This window comes from Neolamprologus multifasciatus, chromosome 14 (genome assembly GCF_963576455.1).
Source record: "Neolamprologus multifasciatus chromosome 14, fNeoMul1.2, whole genome shotgun sequence".
Classification (NCBI taxonomy): Eukaryota; Metazoa; Chordata; class Actinopteri; order Cichliformes; family Cichlidae; genus Neolamprologus; species Neolamprologus multifasciatus.
The window spans coordinates 6,005,565-6,028,797 of record NC_140452.1 but is presented as its reverse complement, the minus strand read 5'-3'; the positions used below and the strand labels follow the sequence as shown (position 1 = coordinate 6,028,797).

The window sequence follows — 23,233 nt, the reverse complement described above, 5'->3', positions numbered from 1 at the left end:
CCATTGAAATTTTGAGATATTGAACTGAAAATAGATTTTTCTGGTTATTTTTCAGTGGCAGAAACAAGCTTCCACAGTGAAGTTACAATAAACTCAGTAAAACTGAATTTATAATCTTTGGTGATTTAATAAAACTCATTGGAGTTTATGTTGAAATTGAAATTACATAAGTTAAATTTTATACTTCTATAAGTTATATCAAAGATAAAATACCAGCTTTAATTCTATGGGGTACATAATGTATTTCATGTGTGTTTGGGTAAAAACACACATGAATACTGTACTTTAAAAGAGATTGTCAAGGAAAAAGAAAACACGTCTAAACATTAAAAGCCTTAAAATGTAGCGAGCTGGTAATTCTTAAGTTGGATCTAATGATGCACGAAACAAAGATTCTGTTATCGCTGCCGTCAAAAAGTTATTAAAGTTATGACTTAAGTGTTTGAAAACAGAGCAAATGAGCAAATCGCTGGAGAGCAATTTCTGTGTTCACAAAACAATCAGTCCTTCGGTTTCTGTCGAGGAAATAAATGTGTAGAAAAGCTGCGGTGAGGAACTGAAAACATGTACAGCGTTTACCATGTTTTACCATAGAAATATAATTAACCCTTTAAAGCCTGAACCACGAAATCACATTTGTTTAAAAAAACTGGAACGTTTATTGAAGCCTCTGAAAAATTTGAAATAAAAAAAAAAATGAATATCAATTTGAATATATGAGTTTTCGCTACATTCGGCATTCGTTTCTTTAAACTGACATAAACATATAAGGGGGTTAAAAAAAATCAGTGATGATGTAGAGGTCTCGAAAACTGACGTATCAAATGTGATACACTTGGCGTTACAGCGATAAAACGTATAAACATAAAATGTAAGACGATGAGGACGAGGACACAGTCTAGGTTTGACTGTGTGGCTTAAAGGCTCAGGATCATGAGCTGCAGCCTTTATGGAGCTTTTTGCACGTTGGATTTAAGGAATATTAAATGCATCAGTTTTCTGTTAATTTGATCAGTTTGTCATCTGTAAACATTCAAATATAATTATTTTTAAAAAGTAAAGAAGTCAGTTGTGCATTTTGTGCTTTGGTTATTAGCGTGAGGTTTCACTATCCAATTAGGGAAAACACATTGTCTAACAGGGTTTTCTGCTCTTGTTTTTTCCTCCCCTACATAACTCTGTGTGTCTATTTCGGCAGCTTCCACACATGCCACACATCAGCGAGTGTCTAATGAAAAGGAGCCTGAAGCCCACAGACCTGAGAGACATGACAGTGGGACAGCTCCAGGTTATAGTAAACGACCTGCACTCCCAGATTGAAAGTGAGTTGACCACACGCCCAGAATACAAACAGAATCACGCTGACCTCTGCTTTCACTTGCAGAAATGAGCAAGAGATAAACTGGGGAAAAACACGCGCATACATAGTGACCCCTACCCTTTTTAGTGGATGTGAAAGTACTTTTATATATAAGTTAGTCACTTCAGAGAGTTGTACCAGTTAACAGCTTCCCCTGAGCATTTACTGTTACTGCACGGTACACATCATTGATCCCTGTACTGCTGGATGAATAATCTCGCATCTTACCTAAAAAAGTTCCAAAAATCCCCAGGAGTCCAAAAGCACGAGTTTGTTTTTACTTACAAAGCAGACTTTCCCCGTTGAAAATATCTTTAGTTTATGCTTCATATTTTCTGGCACTGAAGGGACAATCGCTGTAACATGTGATATTAAAGACAGCGAGCGTGAGTGTGTGTGGTCAGACTGCTGATAAAGTTTTCAGTGTTATGAACCCATAATGGGAATTTGAGGGGATCACTTCCAGTGTTTCTTGTAGATTTAGTATCTATTGTTAGGATCACAATGGAATACTGGTACGATCAGTTGTGGTAATTGTGGTGTTTCCCTAGTTTCAGTAGTTTAAATATGAAATTATGCTTTATCATTGTGGTCAGTGTCCGTTCCGCCTCTTATCGATCTCTCCAGGTCTCAACGAGGAGCTCGTACAGTTGCTACTGATTCGGGATGAGCTACACATGGAGCAAGACGCCATGCTGGTTGACATAGAGGACCTCACCAGGTGGCAAAGCACTCTTCAACTATTTATTCACTGCACGTTCCACTATTTATTTCTTTTTTTAACTTATTAAAAAGAACACAAGGGATTCTTTCGTACGCAGATTTTGCAAACTTCAAACCTGTGAAAATGTGGTCGGCTGTCTGATTTTGCACGGCTCTCTCAGTGGCTGCAAAAGTCTTTGCGCAACTTCTTATCACATGTGAAGTAGTTCTCCCTGAGAACTGTAAACACTTGTAAGCTTTAATGTCTTAAATGTGCAGAGTTCCCCTTTGAGCAAACATTACTCAAATGTGAGTAAGTAATCCATTTGTAAGGGACTGTTTTCAGCTGTGCATGTGATGCATGTGAAGGTGAACATGCCACCCAATGCACCTGTGCACCTAAGAGATTTTAGTAGATTTTCCTTTTTTAAGTTTTTTTACATTTTACACTAAGAGGTCAAGACTTTTCAACTTTCAAATAAAAAGAACCTCAGCGATCTAACAGTCCCTTGTGAGCAAGCACTTGGGGAGACAGAAACTTCCCTTTGAAAGGAAAAAACCTCTGGCGGGATCAGCAGGTTAGCCGGGGCATGTGGGGATCAGATATTCAGCTTTCGCTGTTGGTGTTGTTCTCTGTGTGTAACCGTTTCTAGCATCCACAGTTTTCTAAATTTGGTGTGATGATCGATACCAATTTGTTGTCAGGGTGGTACCAAATGCAAAACTCCTAAAAACTTTATATTATCCACAACTTTTTATTAATCATCTATCTTCAAACTCCCCAATAGCATACTAGGCTTTGGGGGACATAAAAAAAAGTCAAGAAACCAATTCGAGTAACTTGTTGTATGAAAGGGCGTGGAGAGAGCTATACAACAGACTTTTTAGTGCGACGCCCTGCAACGTCATAACAGGCTTGGCTCATCATATTGTGACAAAGTGTTAGTGTAGCCCTCGCCCTTCAGGGGGAGTTGCTTGAGTGCTCTTGTTTATCTTTGGATTTGTTGAGTCACTTAATTCATCATTTAAGTGTCAATATAAATATAATGTAAAACTTTTCTCTTTCCAGGCATGCCGAGAGCCAGCAGAAACATTTGGCTGAGAAAACCCTATCCAAATAAGATGCCCCCCACCACCCCAACCTCCACCCGAGCACCCCCCACCCTAACACTCCCCACCCTCACCTGCAATCCGCTTCCCTATGCCAAGCTTAGTCCCCTGCTCCCAAACAAGCTTTCCCCCTCCAGCCATTCCACCTCCGCCCCGTGTCGATCCGAACCCCTCCCCGCTCGTCCTAAGTACTTTGCTCCTCGCCGCTTCCCTGTCTGCTCCCGAACCTCCCCATCTCCCTTTCTGTCCAACTCACTGACTTCAGCGGTAGCAGCAGCACAGAAGAAGGCCGCCCTCGTTCATTCGCTTCTGCGGTTTTCTCCCAGCGCAAAGGACGGTGTAGCACGTCCTGTTTCCTGGGAGAGGAGGCAACTGATTGTGTGTCGTCATGGATTCTGTCCCCCAGCTTCCTGTGCAGTGATCGGCCTCGCTTTGCTCTCGTTTCTTTTCTTTTTTTTAAACTTTCTACATCCACCACTAAATTATGACTGTTCGAGCTCAAAAATTGTGGAGAAAAAAAAACAAAACAAAATAATAGTGAAAAATTTAGTAGAAAGTCAGTCATGAGATTTAAAAAAAAAAGAAGAAGAAAAAAAGAAACAACGCTGTATGAGAAAAGAAAATCATGGAAAACTAACTTCAGACCATTTTAAGTTGGACGGTAATTTAAAAGTATTTCAGAGTCGACCCGTTTTTATTCTGCACAAATGGTCGTTTTCAGCTGATGAGAAATGTTCGTTTGAAGGTGCTATAAGAGTGTAAAAGGAAAACATGCCTGCCTTGTAGTGGAGTTGTAGATTTTTTGGTAATACGTTCACTCTAATTGCTCTTCAACATTTTGTGAATGTTGATTTTCTGACACGAGTCATTTTAAATGAATAAGTGTGTTAATATTGTTTTCATCCTACTGTATTCAGATACTTTATTTGAGGGAAGAAATGTTTATGTACAGATATGTAAAATAAAGAATAAACTTTGTTTCATATATGGCGGTTTGCTGTGCACTTCTACTTGCTGCTGTGTGCTGCTGCTGCTGCACAACATAGAGACGAAATTGCGCTTTCAGTTGAGCTTCCTCCTTGAGTGCAAGAACTAAAACCTCACAACAGCAGTGAGAGTACATGACATCACATCACACGTAGTATGACTCGACTCCCTTTTTCGGTCTTGCCTCATCATGACACTCGTAGTTCTCACTATGTTATTGGGGTTGCTTTTCTGCTCTTAAAGGGACTTCATATCAATTTGGGCAACCCCTTTTGGGTCACATTCAGGGATTTTTGTTTCTCAAGAAAAATGACAGTTTGTGGAATTAAAATATTTAACGAATGGCCACTTGTGGTCCAGTGAAAGGTAAAAGGATACAGAAATAGTTCTATATGACTTGTAGGTTTGGTAATGAATACAGTGCTTTTACTTGGAAAATCTCCCCTTCTTACTCTCGCATCATATATCTGAGCATATGTTGTATTGTATAAAGCGAGTGATGGTAAGTTTAAGTCTGATGGTCCAAAGACAAAGGCCAGGAAACTCCTCTCAACCACACGATGACCACAGTTTCAGAGAATGCACTTCCCTTCAAAAGTGGGTAAGCACAGTAGACGGCAGTTTCTGAAAACTGTAGTGAGAGAGGAGAACAAGGTAGTGCTTTGTGTGTTTCAAAATTTCACGTCATTCTCATTATGAGTCTTGTGTAATTCTCCGATCCTCTGTGGATAGATAGAAAGCAGATATCTCATAGCATAGACACCATCTAAAAAGAGTTCAAAGGGAATTTGTCACATATGAAATAGACATTGTTAAAACAGTCTCACCTCCACAGCCTTCCAGGGTTAGAGTTAGGATTAGCCTCAGTGAAATGTGTATTTAACACAGGTTAAATACACATTTCACTGAACATGAACACTCATCTGTCTGTTTCATCTTTTTTGTTATTTCATGTAAAAATAAAATGAATAAATAAAAATGGATAGATTAACTTTCCTTTCACGGAAAAGTAAAACCAATTTAAGAGAATTTATTTAATTAAATGTTTCAAGTAGTAGGGTTATTTAACAGTTAACTTTGATATCCAAACGCCACCTGAAAATGATCTTCTTGTAAATAATACCTACAGTCGAGTGTCACGACACAAAACTATTTTAAAAACTTGCAAATACGCAGTTCAGAACTACATTCATGGATACTGGGTGTATTCGCCTTGGTGGCTGGGGAGAGGGAGGTCTGGGCCTCTTTGCTTAGGCTGCTGCCCCCGCGACCCGGCCTCGGATAAAGCGGATGAAGATGGATGGATGGATGGGTGTATTCATATCATTTGCTGGAGTGGTTAAAAGGTAAATTAAAGTTCATTTATAAGTCAGAAGGAGCTGATATATATATATATAGAACATAATCTAAGTGTAGAAGAAAGTACCCATTCTGAAGAACCTTTTTTTGGACTTTTATTATCCAGTGATTTTATTCTCTGTCCCTTAGCAGCATTTTAGTATCACACTGCTGGGACTACATTGTCAGGCGGCTACACTGTGTAATTTAAATGTTATTATTTTATATTTTATGCAAAGAAACTGTAGCTTTAGCCAATATTTCTCTGATAGATTTGATATTCAGCGCTATCGGTGTTGTACTGGCCAGGCTACCGTGTTACCCTGCCCTGTGGGGATTGGTTGGCATTGCTCATTGTTTTCCAAGTTTGAGCATGAGTGAAAACAAAGCAGACATAAACCACAAGCACCTACTCCTCAACACGAGGAAAATAATAATAATAATAATAATGCCACCTCCTCTTCATTGACGTTATCAGTCAGTTGGTCAAGAACATGCGTAATTAGTCATGCCTGAATGGACACCCGGTAGTATCTGTTGGGGAGAACGTCCGTGGAATTAATTACCACAAGTGAATAAAACTCTTACTCACCAAATGACAGGCCACTGACAATTTGCCACCACAGACCACAATGTTGGTTTGGCCCCTACTATGATTAGTTTACTATCAGCCGCTCCTTTTTACCAACAGTTGGGTTATTTTATTTCTGTTTTTTATGATTTATTCTGCAACCAGGTCTGCAGGAAACAATAACTGTGCACCTCACAAGCACAGACTGCTGCAGTGAATAAAATAGTACACGTGCACTGCATCTTTATAACACTGCACACTTTCTGAGGACAGGCTGCGCAGTGCATGCGCTTAAATGTACTGAAATTTTTTGCTTAAAAAATAATTTCCCTTCATCGTCATCCATACGTGTTGTTTTGATTTGATGCAAATATGCAAATGCCGTCACTTGACTATACTTTGATATGTTGTGGGTAGGGCGTCGTCAGCTTCCAGGACTGTGGGCTATATATAGTCTGAAAGTAAAGGCACCGGATGCTGAACGAATCCCAGCTTGTGAGCGTATATCGTTTATCGAAAGTGCCCCTCATAGATGCTTCTTGTCAACCTGCAACAATCACATCGGCAAACTCCTTGTTTATTTTCCCCTAATATAAAAAAGATCTCAACGATTACCTCACTAGAAGGCTAGTCATCATTGTGGACTTTTTTACACCTTGGTACGTAGGAAATACTCTCATAAAACGCGCTTTAATTTTTCCCAGAGCTGGGTATTTAAGACTATTAATCAAAGAGAGAGAGAGAGGGGGGGAGGGGAGAGAGAGAGATCTTTTGTTTTTCTTTCAACCATACAAAAATTACAAAAAGTTTTAGTTAAGGGAATCCCCCCCCCCTCCCCCCCAGCTATTAAGTATATAAACCCCAGCTTCATACGGAGACTGAAACAGTGCTGATTTACCAAGCTCCGGCCAAGTTCCCTATCTGATCAGAAGCAGTCTTATGGCAAACTTTCAACTGTGTAAGTCAGATTGGCTGTTATTTAAATTGCTCTGTTGCGTGCTCGTGCAAGCTGGGTGTCGTAATGCCCGTGTAGGCTCGTGCGTTGACGGCTGTTTCTCTCTTTCCTTGCAGACGTCGCCAGCTGTGTGCTGCTGCTGTCCCTGAGCTGGCGCACATCCGAAGCTCTCCCGGTGCCCGCACCGAGCCCGGGGACCGGCGGTCAGTGCGCCGACTTCTACAAGATGCTCCTGCTGAACATCTCAAAAGCTCTGGACAGTGTGAGTACAAATCTCAGCAGCGTGTGATTTTTTGCATGATTTTCCTCCCTTTGTTTTCTCGGTATCTGTGTCGTTTATCCGTGATTATTCTACTCTGTAGCAATAATTTCTTTACTGTGTATCACAGATTTATTTGAGTGATGGTATCCAATCGGAAAAAATTGAGATGAGGAATACTGGGGAGACAGTACTGGCCTGTGCACCCACTCTGACTCAGGTGAGCCTTTTCCCAAAGCAGCACAGTTTATGGGGTCATAATTTCAGCTCAGCTTTCACTGTGTTTTAATTGGTTGGACAACTTCAAATGACTGTAGTGTAAACATTGCTGATTTTAAATGTCTGTTTGTTTTCCTGCACAGAACTTAGGTTGCGTGACACAAAGAAATTCTTCCTTCAGTGAGGTCAGTGTCAGACACACTGTATATTCTATAAAAAGAAGCTATGATTCATATGCATGTGTTGGTATTGTAGCTGAAACTGAACGGGGTTTTCCCCATTGTTTTGACAGAGCGAATGTCTGAAGAACATAAAGAAGGACCTGCTCTACTATCATGAAGCGATTGCATCTTACCTCACAGGTCCTCTCAAAAATGGTCCAGAGGAAATTAGACTTCTGAGCCCAATCGTGGAAATCACAAAGAATCTCACAGAGGTGTGTTTATCTTGCAATTTCTTCTTAAAATTAGACATCGAGACTTCAAGGTGAACTAGTTTGAATCTCCTGGGAAATACTTGTCTAACTAAATATTCCTCGGTTTATACAGAACTGCTTTCCGCAGCTGGATGTAGAGAACCTGCCCTCAAAGGTATTTTTATATTCTTTGTTCCATATTTACACCTTGTCTTTCAGTCTTTAGGATCACTGATCTTGAGTATTTATTGTCCTGCATTCACACTCTATCCTCTCCTGTTATAACAGGATGCCAAAGTGTGGGGCAATGAGTCCTACAACAACCGGCTGGAGATGAATAAGATGATGAAAGGCTTCCACATCAGAGCCATCACTATCAACCGAGCCATTGGCTACATCTCCTCGGGAGACCACAGGAAGTAAACATCTGGCAACCTCTTCGACTTCAGCCTCATCAAATAATAGCACAACAAATATCAAATCTCTATTATCACATCAGAACAAGCTGTCCTAATTAGTCACTACCATCTCTTTCAACTACTGACCAAGTTCTACAATGTACCTGCTGCACAACTGTCTGCACTGAAGGAAGTTTACTCAGGCATAAGCTAGCTGGTTCAACTCCAGTATCTTCATTCAGTAAGTGCTGAAGAATGTTCAAATTATTGTTACGCTTAGGAGCGTGTTATAATGATTTTATTTATTTATTTATTGCATCTATTTATTTATTTGATCTCCAGTTGTGTTATTTATTGTTATTTAAATAAAGTATTTTGTTATCAAGCATCAAAGTTGAAGTGATTTTGATTGAAACTGTTCACCATCAGTTAGAAGTTAAGAAATGAAGTAAAAAAGAAACATGTAGGAGACTTTCGGTTGTTTCCTTCAGTCAATAGCGCTTCGTTATTTCATCTCTTCTGCCGAGGCTACTGCCTGTTTCAAAATATACAAAAAGTAAACGAAGGGAACACCTGAACAATCTTAACTTTGATTTTTGTCTCGAGCTCAAATCCTACCCTTAAAGATATGATTTGTTTCCTTTTATTTGAACAACGTTCTAATAATATTACGTAAAAACTAAGCAGCTGAATTTGCCGAAACTTGGTGAGACGTGATCAAAAGCAGGAACTATTCTGTTTTGGTGTGAATTCGGATCACTTTCCTTAAAATGATGAAACGAACAGTGATTTCACTTGTTTTATGAAAAGTCTTTGGAGAGATTCTGACATGATTTAAAAAGAAAAGGAAAAAACAACAACAAACATATTTGTAACAGGGATAAATTGGACTGTTAGTGGTATTTTTCTTTTAAGGAAACAACCCTTTTCTCTGAATGAAACATTGTGGTTTTCTCAAATAATGTTTACAAAAACATTTGCAATTGGTACCTGAAAGATTTCCACAGCTGTTCCTGCTGATTTTATTGTACTTAATCATACCTGAGGTCTAGATTTGCTAAATAAAATTCCTCAAAAAACTGAATTCAAATATACTTTGCTTCGTTTTAGCTGCACTCACACAGGTAAAACACCTAAATTTATCCCTGAATCCCAACATGCTGCATTTTTGTTTTTCATAAAGATTACACATTTGGGAAAAAAGAAAAGAAATGCATTCAAGCCTCCGGAGAGCAGGACGTAATTCCCAGTTAAACATAATCAGCATCATTTTCTGGTCCTCGTGCACAGCTGTTTTACAGAGTCACGGTTATCGCATCAAATAAAGGACATGTAGACAAAAAACAGACATAACTGGCTTTAAAAAAAAAACATGAGTGACAATGAAATGGAATCTATTTACAGGAAATAGTGCGGACAAGTTTATAAAAACACAAACTAGTTTCATAGTTCAGTCTGTAATTCTGTGGACAGTCATTTTCACGTCCACGTGATATAATGCCTAATTGTTTTATAAAAATTCCCACAAGCCCAACATTCAAAAGTGAAAGAACACACACAGATGGATGGATTTTTCCAGATGTCTTTGCAGTTTCAACACTGCAGCACCAAACATTTACATCTGTTACTGGCTACATAATTAGCTACTAAACATCTCAATGACCTCTACTGGTCATTTTTTTTACCTGCTTAAAAGGTAAGCTAATTTATTTCTGTATCCTTAGCTACAGCACAGTCGGTTCTGTGCTCACCACAGAACCCAAGAAACCTACAGCTGAACTAAAGAAGGGAAACAAAAGGATTCCTTTTTATGAAATGCAGAACTATAAACGAATCAGTTTCATATCTAGAAAATATTCAAAGAGAAATGCAAACTGAAGGGAGACTCTGCTCTGTTGCGTTCCTGAGATCCCGTCCTGAGATCGTTTCTTCCCGCCGATGATATCCAAGAGTGATGGAATTCACTTTCATTTTCCCTTTCACTTTACCGCTTCGTTAACCATCATATCTGAAAACAACAAACAACAAATAATGAATTAAGATTCTGTACCATCCTTTGAGTTTGAATTTTCAGTGCTCGTCACCTAAAGAGTTAAAGAGCTGCTGAGACGGTAATATTTGTACTGCAGTACATAGAATCGGTGGGATTGTCATGCGTACTTTATTTAGGTAAGTAGCAAGAAGTTTCAGCTCATCGCAAACACAACTACTCTGATGAGTTGACCTCTGGGAGCCAGTCCCATCGACGGTTCCTGGAAATGAGCCTTTTGTATTTCAGGTTCCCCTGTCCTAACCGTGATGGGTTTTAGAACAGTTTTTCGGTTAGATGCCTGAAATAAAGTCAGTGACTAACAGAAGCTTGGAGTATTTTTACAGTTTGTTTTAGAGTAAAAGTTGTTCGTTAACAAGCGGTTTCATGATCCTTCAGACGTTCACGTCATCACACTGAACACGCCTAAGCTATAAACTCCGATGTCAGCATTTTACTTTTCTCCAAGGATCGCAAACTTGCGAGTCTCATTTGGTAAAAGATTTTAATTATTTACACCTATTAAAAAGTAAAAATATACTAAAAGAAAAAACCCAAAACACATAAAAGTACAAGAATTGGTGAAGATTGTCTTGCTGAATGAAACACGTACAGTCATGACCTTTTATTTCCCAGTTTTGTTCTGCAATTATCCACGAAGTGGAAAAGTCCCACTGTTTTTTTTTGTTTGTTTGTTTTCAAAGGGAACCAGGTGTGGTCCTCAGTCCCAGGGTTAGCCTACAAAAATACATCAAATAAAATATGTCATCTCACTAGTACTGTATTTTTCTGGGCTTTTGGTGTATCCAGGGGATATCTGGACTAAGATTTTCCTTTCCATCAGCTAATATTTGTTTGACTAATGCAGAAAAACAAGATAAATCGTCAGCGGGCAATAGCTGATGGTTATCTGACGCATTTTCTCAAATGGAATCCATCTTTTGTGCTCCGCGGAAAGGACTGTTTGTCTGCATGCAACCGAAGCTTGCTCAAACATTACCAGCTTATTCATACTGATAACAAAAGGCTTGTCCCTTTTGTACAGATTCTACATGAGCCTGTACAGATAGCTATTTGTATACACTGCTCTAAAAAAAATGAAAAGGAACACTTTTTAATCTGAGCAAAGCGTCAAGTCGGTTCAAGTTCTGGGATTTTGTCCTGGTCAGTTAATCAGCAGAGGGTGTTTTTAATCGGTTTGAGCTGCTTTGGTGTTGATGAAATAAACAACAGGTGTTGCAAGAGGAGGAACAATGAGACAACCCATAAAACAGGAATGTTTTACAGGTGCATTTTTTCCCTCCTCATCTTTTCTGACTGTTTTTTCACTAGTTCTGTATTCGGCTGGTAGCAGTTGGCCATGCCTAGACCCAGCACGTCAATACGTGCCTTTGCAATTGAGCGGCAGAGTCTTGAGAGCATGGAGGAGATTCCAGGAGACTCTTATTTAGCAAGCTTACCCTGAGCACGTGTGAGAGAGGCTGGAGAAGCCGCGGAGAAAGTTATGCTGCTTTTAACGTCGTTCAGTTACCCGTTAACCGGTTTGGTGGTGGGTCGTGATGGTCTGAGAGACGCACAAACCTCTGCAGGTTAGGCAACGGCACAGTGACTGCAGTTAGATATCAGGATGAATTCCTTGAATCGTATTGTCACACCCTAGACTTGTGCAGTGGGTGCTGGCTTCCTCCTGCAGCCCGGTCACACGTGGAGAGACTATGTAGGTGGTTCCTGGAGGATGAATGCATTGATACCCCTGACTCGCTGCCATGCTGCCTGACTAAATCCAATCGAGCACCTCTCAGGTGTTCAGTGATGCCCTAATCCAGATATGGGAAAAGATCCCTTAGGATACCGAGCGTGTGTGGGTCATACAAACTACTTCCTCAATAGAATTTTGGTAACACAGACTAGTCTGCTGGATTACTTTGATTTTTGGGGTGTCCCTGAATTCAGCCCTCTGTAGGTCGATCCTTTCGATTTTCCATCTAACAACAATTTGATTGGTTGACTTTTACATGCCTGCTCTTCACGAGCATTCATCACCATCTTAAATTGTTTAGGTTAGCAGTGTTGTACCTTGTAACGTCTGATGAACCTCATTTGGCAAGTCATCCAGCTCCTTCACACTTTCCAAAAGATTCCTAGCCGTGGCTTCTCCGGAATTCCTGTTCTTCCACATCAACAGCATCTTCAACTTCTGCATGGTCACATCTGTCTCTGCCGTCTGGATATTATCCAGCTCCTTGGAGGTAACATCTAGAAAGATAGCCACCTGTTTCCACTCCTTCCCGAGCCGCTTGGCCACCTGTAGCAGCTGCTTCTCTGACATGTCCTGGCCCTGAGTGGCCGCTGTTTTCACTCCATCTGGAGAAAGATGCACATAAACACATGGGTATTTATTTTTAGTAAGACTTCAGGCGTATCTGGAATAGTTCAGGTGTGAACTGTTGACTTGGCCATAAAGTTGTTCATGAAGTTTTATACCTGGCTCGTCTTGCATTCGAGTTCTTTTAAAGGCTAGTTCGTCTTCTGAGGGGCTGCTGCTTCTCTGTCTGCCTATTTCAGAGACAGATATACCATCAGTTAATGTTTTCAAGCTAAAAACGTGCTAAAGTCTAATCGGATTACAAAAAAGTGAAAGAGCCAGCATACTGTTTGTCCTTTTCCTCGGCTTCTTCTCGGTGTTATCCACACAGTCACCTAAGGGAAGAGCAAAAGATGGACGTGGACCAGTGAATCCTTTTTGGTTTATTCGGTTTTCGGTCAATATAAACACAAACTTCCAAAAGACAAAAGTGTCTCCAAAGTAAGACTCATGCACCGGTACCTTCTCTGATGGTAGCAGACCATACAGTCTCCTCAGTGTTAATCTCTATGAGAGACAATTTAAATGGAGGGTGCTGCTCAAAGAAAGCCTCAAAGTAGCCCTTCATCTTAGTGACTGCAAGGGTGAATTTCAGTTCCTGTACAGAGACACACATCCACAACTTAGCTGTGTAGTCAGTGAAATACAAAAGCAAAATCTTATAAATGAGATCAAATCAAAAAGCACCTTTGGACTACTTCTAGCTCTCCTGCTATTTTTAGATCTTTCTGTGGAAGTCCAGTTCTAACCAATGTGTCTTGTGCAGACATCGAACTTCACTGTCAGCCTGGCGAGACTTTCCCGTCGTGGATTAGCAAAGATAATGAAAGCTGGGTTTCCAGCTATGGCCAACACACCAAGTAGCATTTTCTAGTTAAAAGAATCCACAGGACAGGAACATGTTTGCCTTTCTTTTAGCCACCCAAATATTCATCAGGTTGTTTGTTGTAAATTTGTCATTGCAGACTCTAATGCCATTCGAATCTCCTCGAGTATCTGAGGGAGAACATTTGATGAAGCGAGTGAGTCTTCTTCTCCAAAAAAATAATATTTCGTATTAGAGTCACCATTTTTACACCGAGGAGGAAAAGATCCAGCTTGCCTTGCTGGCTGAACGTGGACAGAATGGGACTAACACTGAGCAATCGAAAAATAGCAGCAGTGCTGGAAGCCGCCCTGAGGTGCACAAGGAGATCGCATTGAAAGCCCGAATTTAAGACGTGTAAGGTTTTTGCTTTTTGATCCACGTAAATTGCAGATTCGTTGAGAGACACACACCTGAGGTTTGATGTCTCCCTCCGGCTCGCTCAGGAGACGATACGTTCCCTCGTCCAGCTTGCACGTGGGAGGCTTTACTATTTCAATGTAGCGAGTCTTGTAGCCCCGCACCTGATTCTTTATATCCTAGTTTTAAAAATAAAAACATAGCAGGAGTTCAGTTTGTAGGCAACGATGACAGAGAAGTTACTAAACTGAGGGCGTCTCATAAGGACTCAGAGTTCACGGTGAATGACGGTAGGACAGAGCGACAGGAAAACAGCGGCAATGGAAAAAAAGACATCATACGGGGAAAAAATAATAATCAATGCATTTTTAGAAATAGCCCTTTTTTTAGGTTATAATAAATGAATGACTATTCACCAGCAACATCCTCAAAAACAAACACACATGCTCACAAAACCACAAACACTTCCTGAGTGAGTTCAGTAGTTCAAGTTTTTTTTTTAAAAAAATGAAAAAAACCCAACAGCTTTACAGCTTTAATGTCATGTAGCCGTCATATTTACATGGTACACTTACAGTAACGCAAACGCTATTTTGGCCACTGACATTTTTCTTTTATTTTGATATGACTCTTTGTTTTAAGAAGATGAATACTCGAATCATTTCCCCGCACAAACCCTGCGCTTCACTGTAAATAACTAAATGACAGGTGGTTTACTAAGGCCGGAAGCGCAAATTGTAGCTGAAATACAAAATCCTGGAAATCTGCACCATTGAAGCTGTTGGCAGTGTGACTAATTAACAAAAAGTGGAAGCTACATTTCGAACAAATTTCTACAAAATTTCAACGGTGAGGTATTTTTCTGGAGTTTCGTCCAGAAAGACGTGGCCGTGACTGAAAAACACAAGGAGACTTTTGATGGTCTCGTGAATGGAATATTTCTGTGTGCTGCTCCTGCAACGGAGGTATTTTTGCTGCAGTTTTATTTTTGAACTCTACTCAATGTAAAAAAAAATAAATTCCTCAATTGAAACCCAGAATTTACTTTTCACTTTAAGAGCAGTGTTGGGAAGGTTACTTTTAAAATGTATTCCATTACAGATTACAGAATACATGCCCCAAAATGTATTCTGTAACGTATTCCGTTACGTTACTCAATGAGAGTAACGTATTCTGAATACTTTGGATTACTTAATATATTATCATGCTGTTTACAACTACATGAATGTACTATTGCTGTGATTTATTACTGTTACTGAAGGTCCGCGGCTCCGAACCGTAGTAAAGGGACCTCTGGCTAATACGGTGGGTTCTGTGTCGGGCTCGTAGCCGAAAACTAGCTTTACTTTGTTGTCTGGGTCAACTTTGCTAGAGAGAGACAGAGAGAGGCGTTGAAAGGCTGCTCCAACAGAACTTATTGGTTTTGGAGGAAAACACGAACACGGTGTACAGTCGAGTCTTAATAGCTTACTTACAACTGGGCTCGTCAGGCTCTCTTCTTAGCTGCAGTGGTTATTATTATATTTACATGCTTCCAGCTCCCGTTTTTGCTCGATGACAGCTCGTACTTTTCCTTTTTCTCCCTCCCTCGCTCACAGACACATAACGTGTATGGCAGTCCATTCTCCCTGCAGCACGGACTACACTGCCTATGATGCTACATTAGAGCTATACCTGTAGCATTCTGCCTATTAGCTTAGCACAACAACAACAGGCGCTCTCTCATCCAGGAAACACGCAGAGAGAGAGAGCGTCACCCTGTAACCATGGCAACCGTAACGCTGCCGCCTGGAACAACAGAACGTAGCTGTCAAACAAAACCCAAACAGTCCTGACCCGCGACAATATGAAACAGGGAAGTACCGCCGTGTAATCCATTTATTTCAACAAAGTAACTGTATTCTAAATACCACCTTTTTAAACGGTAACTGTAACGGAATACAGTTACTCATATTTTGTATTTTAAATACGTAACGGCGGTACATGTATTCCGTTACTCCCCAACACTGTTTAAGAAAAACATCACGAGAAGTCGGTCAAAGCGTCGGCCGGTCGTGTTCTTCTAAAAGTGGGCAGTTAACGGTTTTATATCCGCACACACACACATGCATTTTCTATAAATGTGAAACTGATTACTGTCCTCAGTCGTCTGGGTTTAACATGTGCATTTGTTAAACATGTGTGTTCGTGGTCAGGCATGATCAGAAAATAACCTTGTGTAACCGTGTGCATGCTGCGTTAGTGCAAGGTAACTGCAGTATTTCCTTATGGAACAGAAACAGATACTGGGAGGGGGAAAGAAGTGCTGAATCCCAGTTACACTTTTAAGAATGAAAATAAACAAGGCACTTTTTTTTAAATCGTGTCACTAACAATTGCCAGTGCCGTTTCAAAGAAGTGTGCTCTAACTGGATGTTGTGGAAATGAAGACAGAGATAGAGAAAGAAAACAGGATCCTGAAACCCGAGGAGGGTTTGGTTAAATTTGACCAAATTTCCAAAACCATATGTCAGGTTTGGAAATACACCGCAAGTCTACTGACAACCAAAACAGAGCTGGTTGGAGATCTTTCTGAAAAACACCACTTACCTTGATGTCAGATGCACTGTTTGTGCCCAGATAAACGTGGAAGCTGTAGCTGTTGTTGTCGGCGGTGAGCTGCTTGTAGACCAGAACCACCCCGTGGTGCTCTACAGCCTGGCTCGTCTGAATGATGGGACCAACGGGCGATAGGGACGTCACATTCCACTTAACGTGGCTCCCTGAGTGATCCACTGTGGGCTCGATGACTGGACGGTTGCCCTTTATGTGCAGGACGCTGAATGTCATGTCATTGTCAGTATCTGTGATATAAGACAGAAAAAACAACATTTCAAATTGTTGTACCGAGTCAGAACTCTTGCTTCATTCACAGCGTAAATGTGCTGGGCGGATGCCCTACGAGCTTACGAGCAAGGCAGATGGAGTGTGGGAACTGGATGGACTTGAGGACAGACGCGTCCTTATTGACAGTGTCCACATTGAAGATGGGTCCAGCAAACTTCCAGGAGTCATGTAGAAAGGCGCCAAACTTGGACCAGGATAAGACAGAGTACCGCACAAGGACGCGCTCGGACGCTTCAAAAACCAGACCAGTGAGCGAACACTCGTATGTGCCCTCTTCTTCTAGCTGCACCCTGAAAGACACAAACAGAGTCAGTGATGCTGAGCAATCAGAACAAAATAAACGTGAGCATGATGCATGAATGCATGTTCCACTTACTGCAACCGCCCCTTGGACAGTCTCTTCGGGGTAACGAGCTCACTGCCATGGCTCTGTGAAAAGCAAACAACAGCAAAGCACACAGTAAGGACAGAAACAGGTAAAAGAGTGTGCTACGAAGAGAGATTAATGGCCTAGCAAGCCGTCTGAAGCTTAAAATCAGAGTTTTCTGTGTCATAAAAGTGGATTTTTTTCCAGCTAAAACACAGTGGTAATTTATGCCGAATATAACCTGGTCAGCAGCAGGTTATGTTCAGAGTTTGGGTTTAAAATCAGCTGAAAGTGCCAAGTTTAGACTGATTCTTCTCTTCTCACAGAATGATTTAAAAACTACTGAATAAAGTACAAACCGTGTGTCTCATTGCCACAGGAATGTGCACGTGTTAGTTTGGTGATGCAGAAAATGTTTTAATGTAGCTACTAAAACAGAGAAAACACGTTCGATCGATAAAACTAATTTCACTTTGATCTGCCGACAAACTAAAGCCATCTCCACGTCTCCATTATTAGGCTTTGGAACAATAAGCTTTAAGTTTCAGAGGTCTAATGTGTAGCCGTCACCTTACAAAGAAACAGCACAGGGAGCGTTTTCAGGGATGTGTGATAAATCCCAAGATTAAGGATTTTCTGCAGCTTTAATCTGTCTTATTTTCAACAGTGTTTAACGGCCATATTTTTATATTCTTTAAAGATTTTTAATAACCATTTTATCATCATCTGATAATATTTCTGATTGGAGTGGGCTGCACTCCTGGGGTAATTTTGTGTGGAAAAAGAGCGATGTGACCCGTGAAACAATCCTGTTTTCAGGCCTGAAACTCAATCTGATAACTGCCGCCTTGACACCCGTTATCTCTAACAGGGGTTTCAGGTTTTGTCGAGCCAGCTAACGCACAGAAAGCCTGGCTGTGTTGAACTTTGTTCAGAGTGTAACCCTGTGATGAAGACAGAATTACGGGTCAGACGAAGTTAAACGGTAGCTGTAAAAATCGCATTTTGTCAGATAGCGCCTGGTTTCTGAGCTCACCTGTTGGACGGCTTTGCATTTTTTGCAGCATGACTTGAAGGGCCTCTCATCTGTCAGCATACATGGCAAGAAACGGGAGGTTATTCATGAGCCGGGCAACACTATCACGAGTGCAGCGTAGCGCATTACTTGGCGTGGGCTTACCTTTCCCATTTAACGCCCCTGCTTCAGGTCCAGCACCTGCCTCTGTGAGGTAAATGGATTCTGATCAGCAACTATCACATGAGAATCTTGCAGGCTGAAATCCAATTTTAAGCCTCTGAGATATCCCACAAACAAATTTTACAGCCAGTCCCAGGGTGTGTGTGTGTGTACACGAGTGTGTGGATGTTTGCGAGAGGGTGGAGTGTGTTCAGTTACATTTTAGTTTTGATTCCTTAATTAAAAAGCCATCTGATATCTGATATTTGTGACATAATTATGTAGCACTACTGCCAGTAAAACGCAGTTGTGACCATAGACTACTGAGTCATCGCTAAGGTTTAGGCAGCTCCTACAAGCAGGCACGAACATCTACATGTACACAAACAAGCAAAATAAGAGTTTATTTCCTGGTGTGTCTTACTGTTTATAGAGTCTTCTGCATGGGCTTCTTCATTCTCTGGATAGGAAACAAAGCAAATTGAAGGATTTATAGAAAACTCTTGAAACCAAAATGCAACACATCAGGATACAATGCCTCAAACAGTCACTTCTGTTGACTTTAAACTAGGGATGCACCGATACCGATACTGGTATCGGTATCGGGCCGATACTGTAAAATGTGTGTGTACTCATACTCGTAAAAGTTAACCGATACCATGAACCGATACTAACTTATTTCATTAATCAGAGGGTGGATTGTCATTTTTGTTGTAGTTTTTTAGATTGGCCACTAGGGGGACATCCCGCGCTAAACAGGCACAGGGTTAGACGAGTAAAAAAAGAGAAACTGGAGGCTGCTGTAGCTAGGCTAAACAAAATGTCAGCAGTGTGGAACAGCCAACTTTAACTCAGGTTTTGGAAAAGCGATGAAAAATGTCAAGAGAAAATCCACGGGCAGTTAAAATAACAGAGGCTCTGACTCATTTTATTTCTCTGGATGACCAGCCAATGCTGGTCGTTGAAAACATAGGATTGAACCGTCTTCTCAGCATACTCGAGCCGCGATATGAAATTGGACACTCTGCAATAATTTAAAAGTTTATTTTATTCTCAAACCTAATTTGTATTTATTTTATTCCAAACAGAAGTGTTTGTTTATTATTCTGAAAGCTCGAGACAGTGCCAATAGTTCAGTGATATTTTGTTAAATTACAATGTGGAGACTCTGCAATAATTTAACAGAAGTGCTTATTTTTCACTTGAAAATTTTTTGTGGTCATTTTTATTACGATTTTATTTTTTATCAGCAGAGAATAAAATAAAACCTGTCTTCCAATTCATTGCATTTGTGTGTGTGTGTGGTAGAAGTATTGGTTTTTGTACTCTGTATCGGCAAGTACTCAGATCCAAGTATCGGTATCGTATCGGTTTGAAAAAATTGGTATCGTTGCATCCCTACTTTAAACTCATTCATTTGATCAGCGGCAACACGAGGAGCCGTGAAGTAGTGACTCTGGTGAGTCAAACAGATCTTACCTTCCTCTTCTCCATCCCTGTCAGTGCCTCCTGTTGAAAGATTAAATGATAAGGAAAAGAAGAAGCAGGAATATTAATGGAACGTTTTGCAGCGTGCATTCATTTCCCGTGACATCTCTGAGAAAAATCGGCACTTTATAAACAACGCCTAATATAAAAGGTACCACCAGCAGCTCGTTAACTTAGCACAAAGGGCAGAAGCAGGGAAAGGTCAAAACCAACTCTGCCCACAGCACCTGTGAAACTCACTAATTACAACAATTTATCTTGGGGTTTTTCCCCCCACCTGATGACAAAACTTCAGTACGTCACTGCCCCAGAGTGTCGTCTTAGCAACAGTTTTATTCAGATTAAACAACGTGTCACTTAACAAGTTTTAGAGGAGCTGGAAGAATAAAGAAAAGGTGTTTAAATCTATCCAAAGCAAAGGTGACACTTGCTGTCTGGATCTTCATATTAACAAGGAAAACAAGAGTGTGATTTTTCTCATCGTCCTTTCCAAAAAGAAAAATTATTCCATCAAGTTATGAAAACGTGGCTCTCACCATAAGCCTCATCCTCCTCTGAATTGTTGTCTTCGTCCTCCGAGCTCTCGTCGGTGGATGTTCCTGTGTTTTCTGTTCAACAAATCGATGTGTTAAAGGAATTTATCTTTAATAAAAAATGAAAGAGATTCATGCCACAGCTGGCTAAACATACAGTGCTGTGAAAAAAGGCTTGAGCACCACTCATTTCTTTTTATATTGCTTCCAGGGAGCCAGGCTGTCTAGTGTTTTTAAAGCGGTCTTTGGCGACGGTTCTCCTGGCTTTCTGAAAGTCTATCAAAGATCTAAAAGACCTCATTTTCACTCTAGTTTTGTAACTTTATTTTCAGAAGAATGCTTTTGTTTGCTACAACCAATTTTTAAATTGCATATTTAGGACCTTTGTCACTAGCAGGCAGCCACAATGTTGTACCATCCCTTTAGGTGAAGCTACAAACAAAATGTTTACACAGTTCAGCAGACATACAACAGTATTTTGCACCAGCAAGGTGATTCTCAAAGAGCTATTAGCCAAAGATTTAACATATTTCATCAAGTGGCAGAGCTAGAAAAGCATCTATAGCGGATTAACTATATCTGAAAGTCACGTCCTTAAGAAATAAGAAAAAATACTTAAGAAAGGGGAAACAGGAAGAAAAACTTGGGGTGTGCTAAATTACACAAGAACTGCAAGGGCAATAGAGAAAACAAAATTTGAAATATTTGGTTCAAATCATCATGTGAACAGAAGAGATGCTGTCATAGGGGATTTTTGCTAAAATTGATGGAATTACAAAAGCAGAAAAGTATCATCAGACTTTGATCCACCATGCTATGCCATCTGGAAAGAGTCTGACTGGGCGCAGCTTGACAATGAAACATATACAGGCCAGTGTAGTAAAAGCAAACCTGGATAGAAAAACACCATCAGTCATGGACTGGCCCCCCCAGAGCCAAAGAAGAGCTTTGGATGTCCTTCGAGAAGCATGAAGAAATATTCCTGAACACTACTTGAAGGAATTACAAGAAAGCTGGGTCAGAGAGTTCAGGCTGTGTTGAAGAATAAAGCTGGTCGTCCCAAATACTGCCTCATATGTAGTATTTCCATGTGTGCTTGAACGTTGCAATAAATTGCTGAACCCATTTCCAATTTTGTAAACAAAATATAAAGAAATGAGGGGTGGCTCAAGACTTTTGCACAGTGCGATATTTGCGCTTACCTGAACCGCTGCTGTCATTTTCTGCCAGATTATCTGTAAACAGATTAGTGAAAACGTTGAGACGGCTGCTGGTTATTTAGGAAAATCTGATGCAATCATTTCAAAATGTGAGAAAATCCAAAAACATTTATTTCCCTTAATTTTATTACTCACTACTATACATATGTCATTGTGATTGTCATTATGGCGTCATCACTACTACGGAAACTAATCAACCCCCTCTTTGGTCATACTGCCCAGGACCCTGACAGCTGTCAGAGAGAAAAAAGCTGCTGTTGTTTTCCATTAACCAGAAAAGCAACCATAATTCTGCAGTAGAAACAGAAACAACCAATAGTATGTAAATCGAGGGAAAGTTAAATTATTCAGACCGTTTCTTCTTCTACTTCCCCCACAAAGTAAAACGCCTATTTAAGAGAAAGTAAGCCTCAAGCGCTCAGCACTCACATGGTTTAAAAGTCAGAACAAAGGAAAAAAAACTAGAGCGAAGCATGTGATGCATCACAAAAATAAGTACAGAATTAGAACAGGTGCAGCCCCAGTGAGAAACCTCCAGTTTTAGTTTACTTCCAGGTTCGTGCAGTGTGAGGCTTCATTCATATTAGTCACCAAAAAGCCCTGAGCAGGGCTGAAGTACACCAGCAGTTTTTTATAGATGCGTCATTCACGGCAGTTGAACCGCAGCACCCCGTGAACAAGCCTGTGATAAGTGCAGTGCATTAACATTGTGGCACATTTACGTAGATGGGGTCCAGAGGAACTGCTGCTGCTTCTCTCTTCCCAGCAGCGCTGACTGTCCGTGGACCGGGCCGTGTGGCCGAGCGCCAGGCTGGCTAATGGATGGAGCCTCTCCTCATCTGGCCCAGAGAGTTTTATCTTAGACTAACAAGCAGATGCTGTCTTTGCAGCTCCGCTCGCAGCGCCTCCCTCATCAATCTCTCTGCCTCACTTTGCTCAATTCGTCTGCCTCACCTCTCCCTGCACTCTCTCCTCCATGCCTCCCTCCCTTGTCCTCATATGCCTCCTATGGCCCATCTCATTCACTGCAGCTGTTGCCGCTGCTGCTGTCTCGCAGCTGAGCCAGCGGGCATCTCTCTTCTTTGTCGTTTGGGCATGGCTGCTTCCCTTCATCAGGCTGGCAAACGAGGTGGAGAGCAAGTGCCCGCGCAGATGCACACATGCAGATGCAATCGCAAATATGCAGAGAGTGCTAGAGGCTGTGTGCAAGCTCAAGGATTTGGTTAGTATTGAAAGGTGTTTGCTGCCATCTGCTGGCTGAAAACCATAATACAGGAAAAACAAAGAGGTTAATGGGTTCTTTTTGTGACTTATTAACTGACTCATTACTCCACCAGTAGATTTAAAGCTATCAAAATAAGTCAGCTTTGTCAGATCCATACTGGGATTCATGTTTTGGAAATATTATTTGAAAGACTGTAGATTGTACATTTATCCTACTTTAAATAAAACTAAACTACCAAACGCTGGAAATCTGATATCCAATCCAGCTTCGAGTCAGGATCAGACTGATATCGATTTACAGTGTACCTGATATCAGAATGGTAACATACACTCGCTGGCCACTTTTTTAAGTGCACCTGTTGAATCGCTTGTAACCACAATCAGCCAATCAGCCTGACAACAAGT

General features: G+C 40.8%; 3 protein-coding genes across 5 annotated transcripts in view; 2 read left to right on the top strand and 1 right to left on the bottom strand.

Annotated features, from left to right (window-relative positions):
• schip1 (schwannomin interacting protein 1) overlaps positions 1-4,159 on the top strand; it is a 275,998-nt gene extending 271,839 nt beyond the window's left edge. Inside the window, exons 13-15 of one of the 2 annotated variants that reach the window (XM_085184870.1) lie at positions 1,199-1,322; positions 1,988-2,081; positions 3,132-4,159. In XM_085184870.1, coding sequence (XP_085040996.1) covers positions 1,199-1,322; positions 1,988-2,081; positions 3,132-3,183 — 270 coding nt within the window. In that variant the 3' untranslated portion in view covers positions 3,184-4,159. Of the gene's footprint in view, positions 1-1,198; positions 1,323-1,987; positions 2,537-3,131 lie in introns of those variants that run through there. The other variant, XM_085184869.1, reaches the window with a different exon arrangement.
• A 127-nt stretch (positions 4,160-4,286) lies between these two features.
• Positions 4,287-9,526, top strand: il12a (interleukin 12a). Its single transcript, XM_085130246.1, has 6 exons — positions 4,287-7,285; positions 7,413-7,502; positions 7,645-7,686; positions 7,794-7,937; positions 8,050-8,091; positions 8,205-9,526. Exons 1-6 carry the CDS (start codon positions 7,250-7,252, stop codon positions 8,337-8,339), a joined length of 489 nt encoding a protein of 162 aa, XP_084986372.1. The 5' UTR covers positions 4,287-7,249; the 3' UTR covers positions 8,340-9,526.
• Positions 9,527-10,213: 687 nt separating this feature from the next.
• LOC146503345 (uncharacterized) overlaps positions 10,214-23,233 on the bottom strand; it is a 32,614-nt gene continuing 19,594 nt past the window's right edge. For both annotated transcript variants that reach the window (XM_085184879.1, XM_085184878.1), the window contains exons 3-17: positions 21,587-21,619; positions 20,388-20,459; positions 19,843-19,872; positions 18,788-18,823; positions 18,367-18,408; positions 18,223-18,272; positions 17,196-17,248; positions 16,883-17,109; positions 16,523-16,776; positions 13,987-14,112; positions 13,171-13,306; positions 12,996-13,043; positions 12,828-12,899; positions 12,420-12,707; positions 10,214-10,322 (exon numbers count right to left, since the gene is read on the bottom strand). In XM_085184879.1, coding sequence (XP_085041005.1) covers positions 10,294-10,322; positions 12,420-12,707; positions 12,828-12,899; positions 12,996-13,043; positions 13,171-13,306; positions 13,987-14,112; positions 16,523-16,776; positions 16,883-17,109; positions 17,196-17,248; positions 18,223-18,272; positions 18,367-18,408; positions 18,788-18,823; positions 19,843-19,872; positions 20,388-20,459; positions 21,587-21,619 — 1,496 coding nt within the window. In that variant the 3' untranslated portion in view covers positions 10,214-10,293. The remainder of the gene's footprint in view (positions 10,323-12,419; positions 12,708-12,827; positions 12,900-12,995; positions 13,044-13,170; positions 13,307-13,986; positions 14,113-16,522; positions 16,777-16,882; positions 17,110-17,195; positions 17,249-18,222; positions 18,273-18,366; positions 18,409-18,787; positions 18,824-19,842; positions 19,873-20,387; positions 20,460-21,586; positions 21,620-23,233) is intronic.

Bases quoted from the DNA above. Each gene is read 5' to 3' on its own strand.
- il12a (XM_085130246.1), top strand. From the start codon at position 7,250: ATGCTCCTGCTGAACATCTCAAAAGCTCTGGACAGT. The intron at 7,286-7,412 runs GTGAGTACAAAT...TGTGTATCACAG, and splicing joins TCTCAAAAGCTCTGGACAGT to ATTTATTTGAGTGATGGTAT. The intron at 7,503-7,644 runs GTGAGCCTTTTC...TTTCCTGCACAG, and splicing joins GTGCACCCACTCTGACTCAG to AACTTAGGTTGCGTGACACA.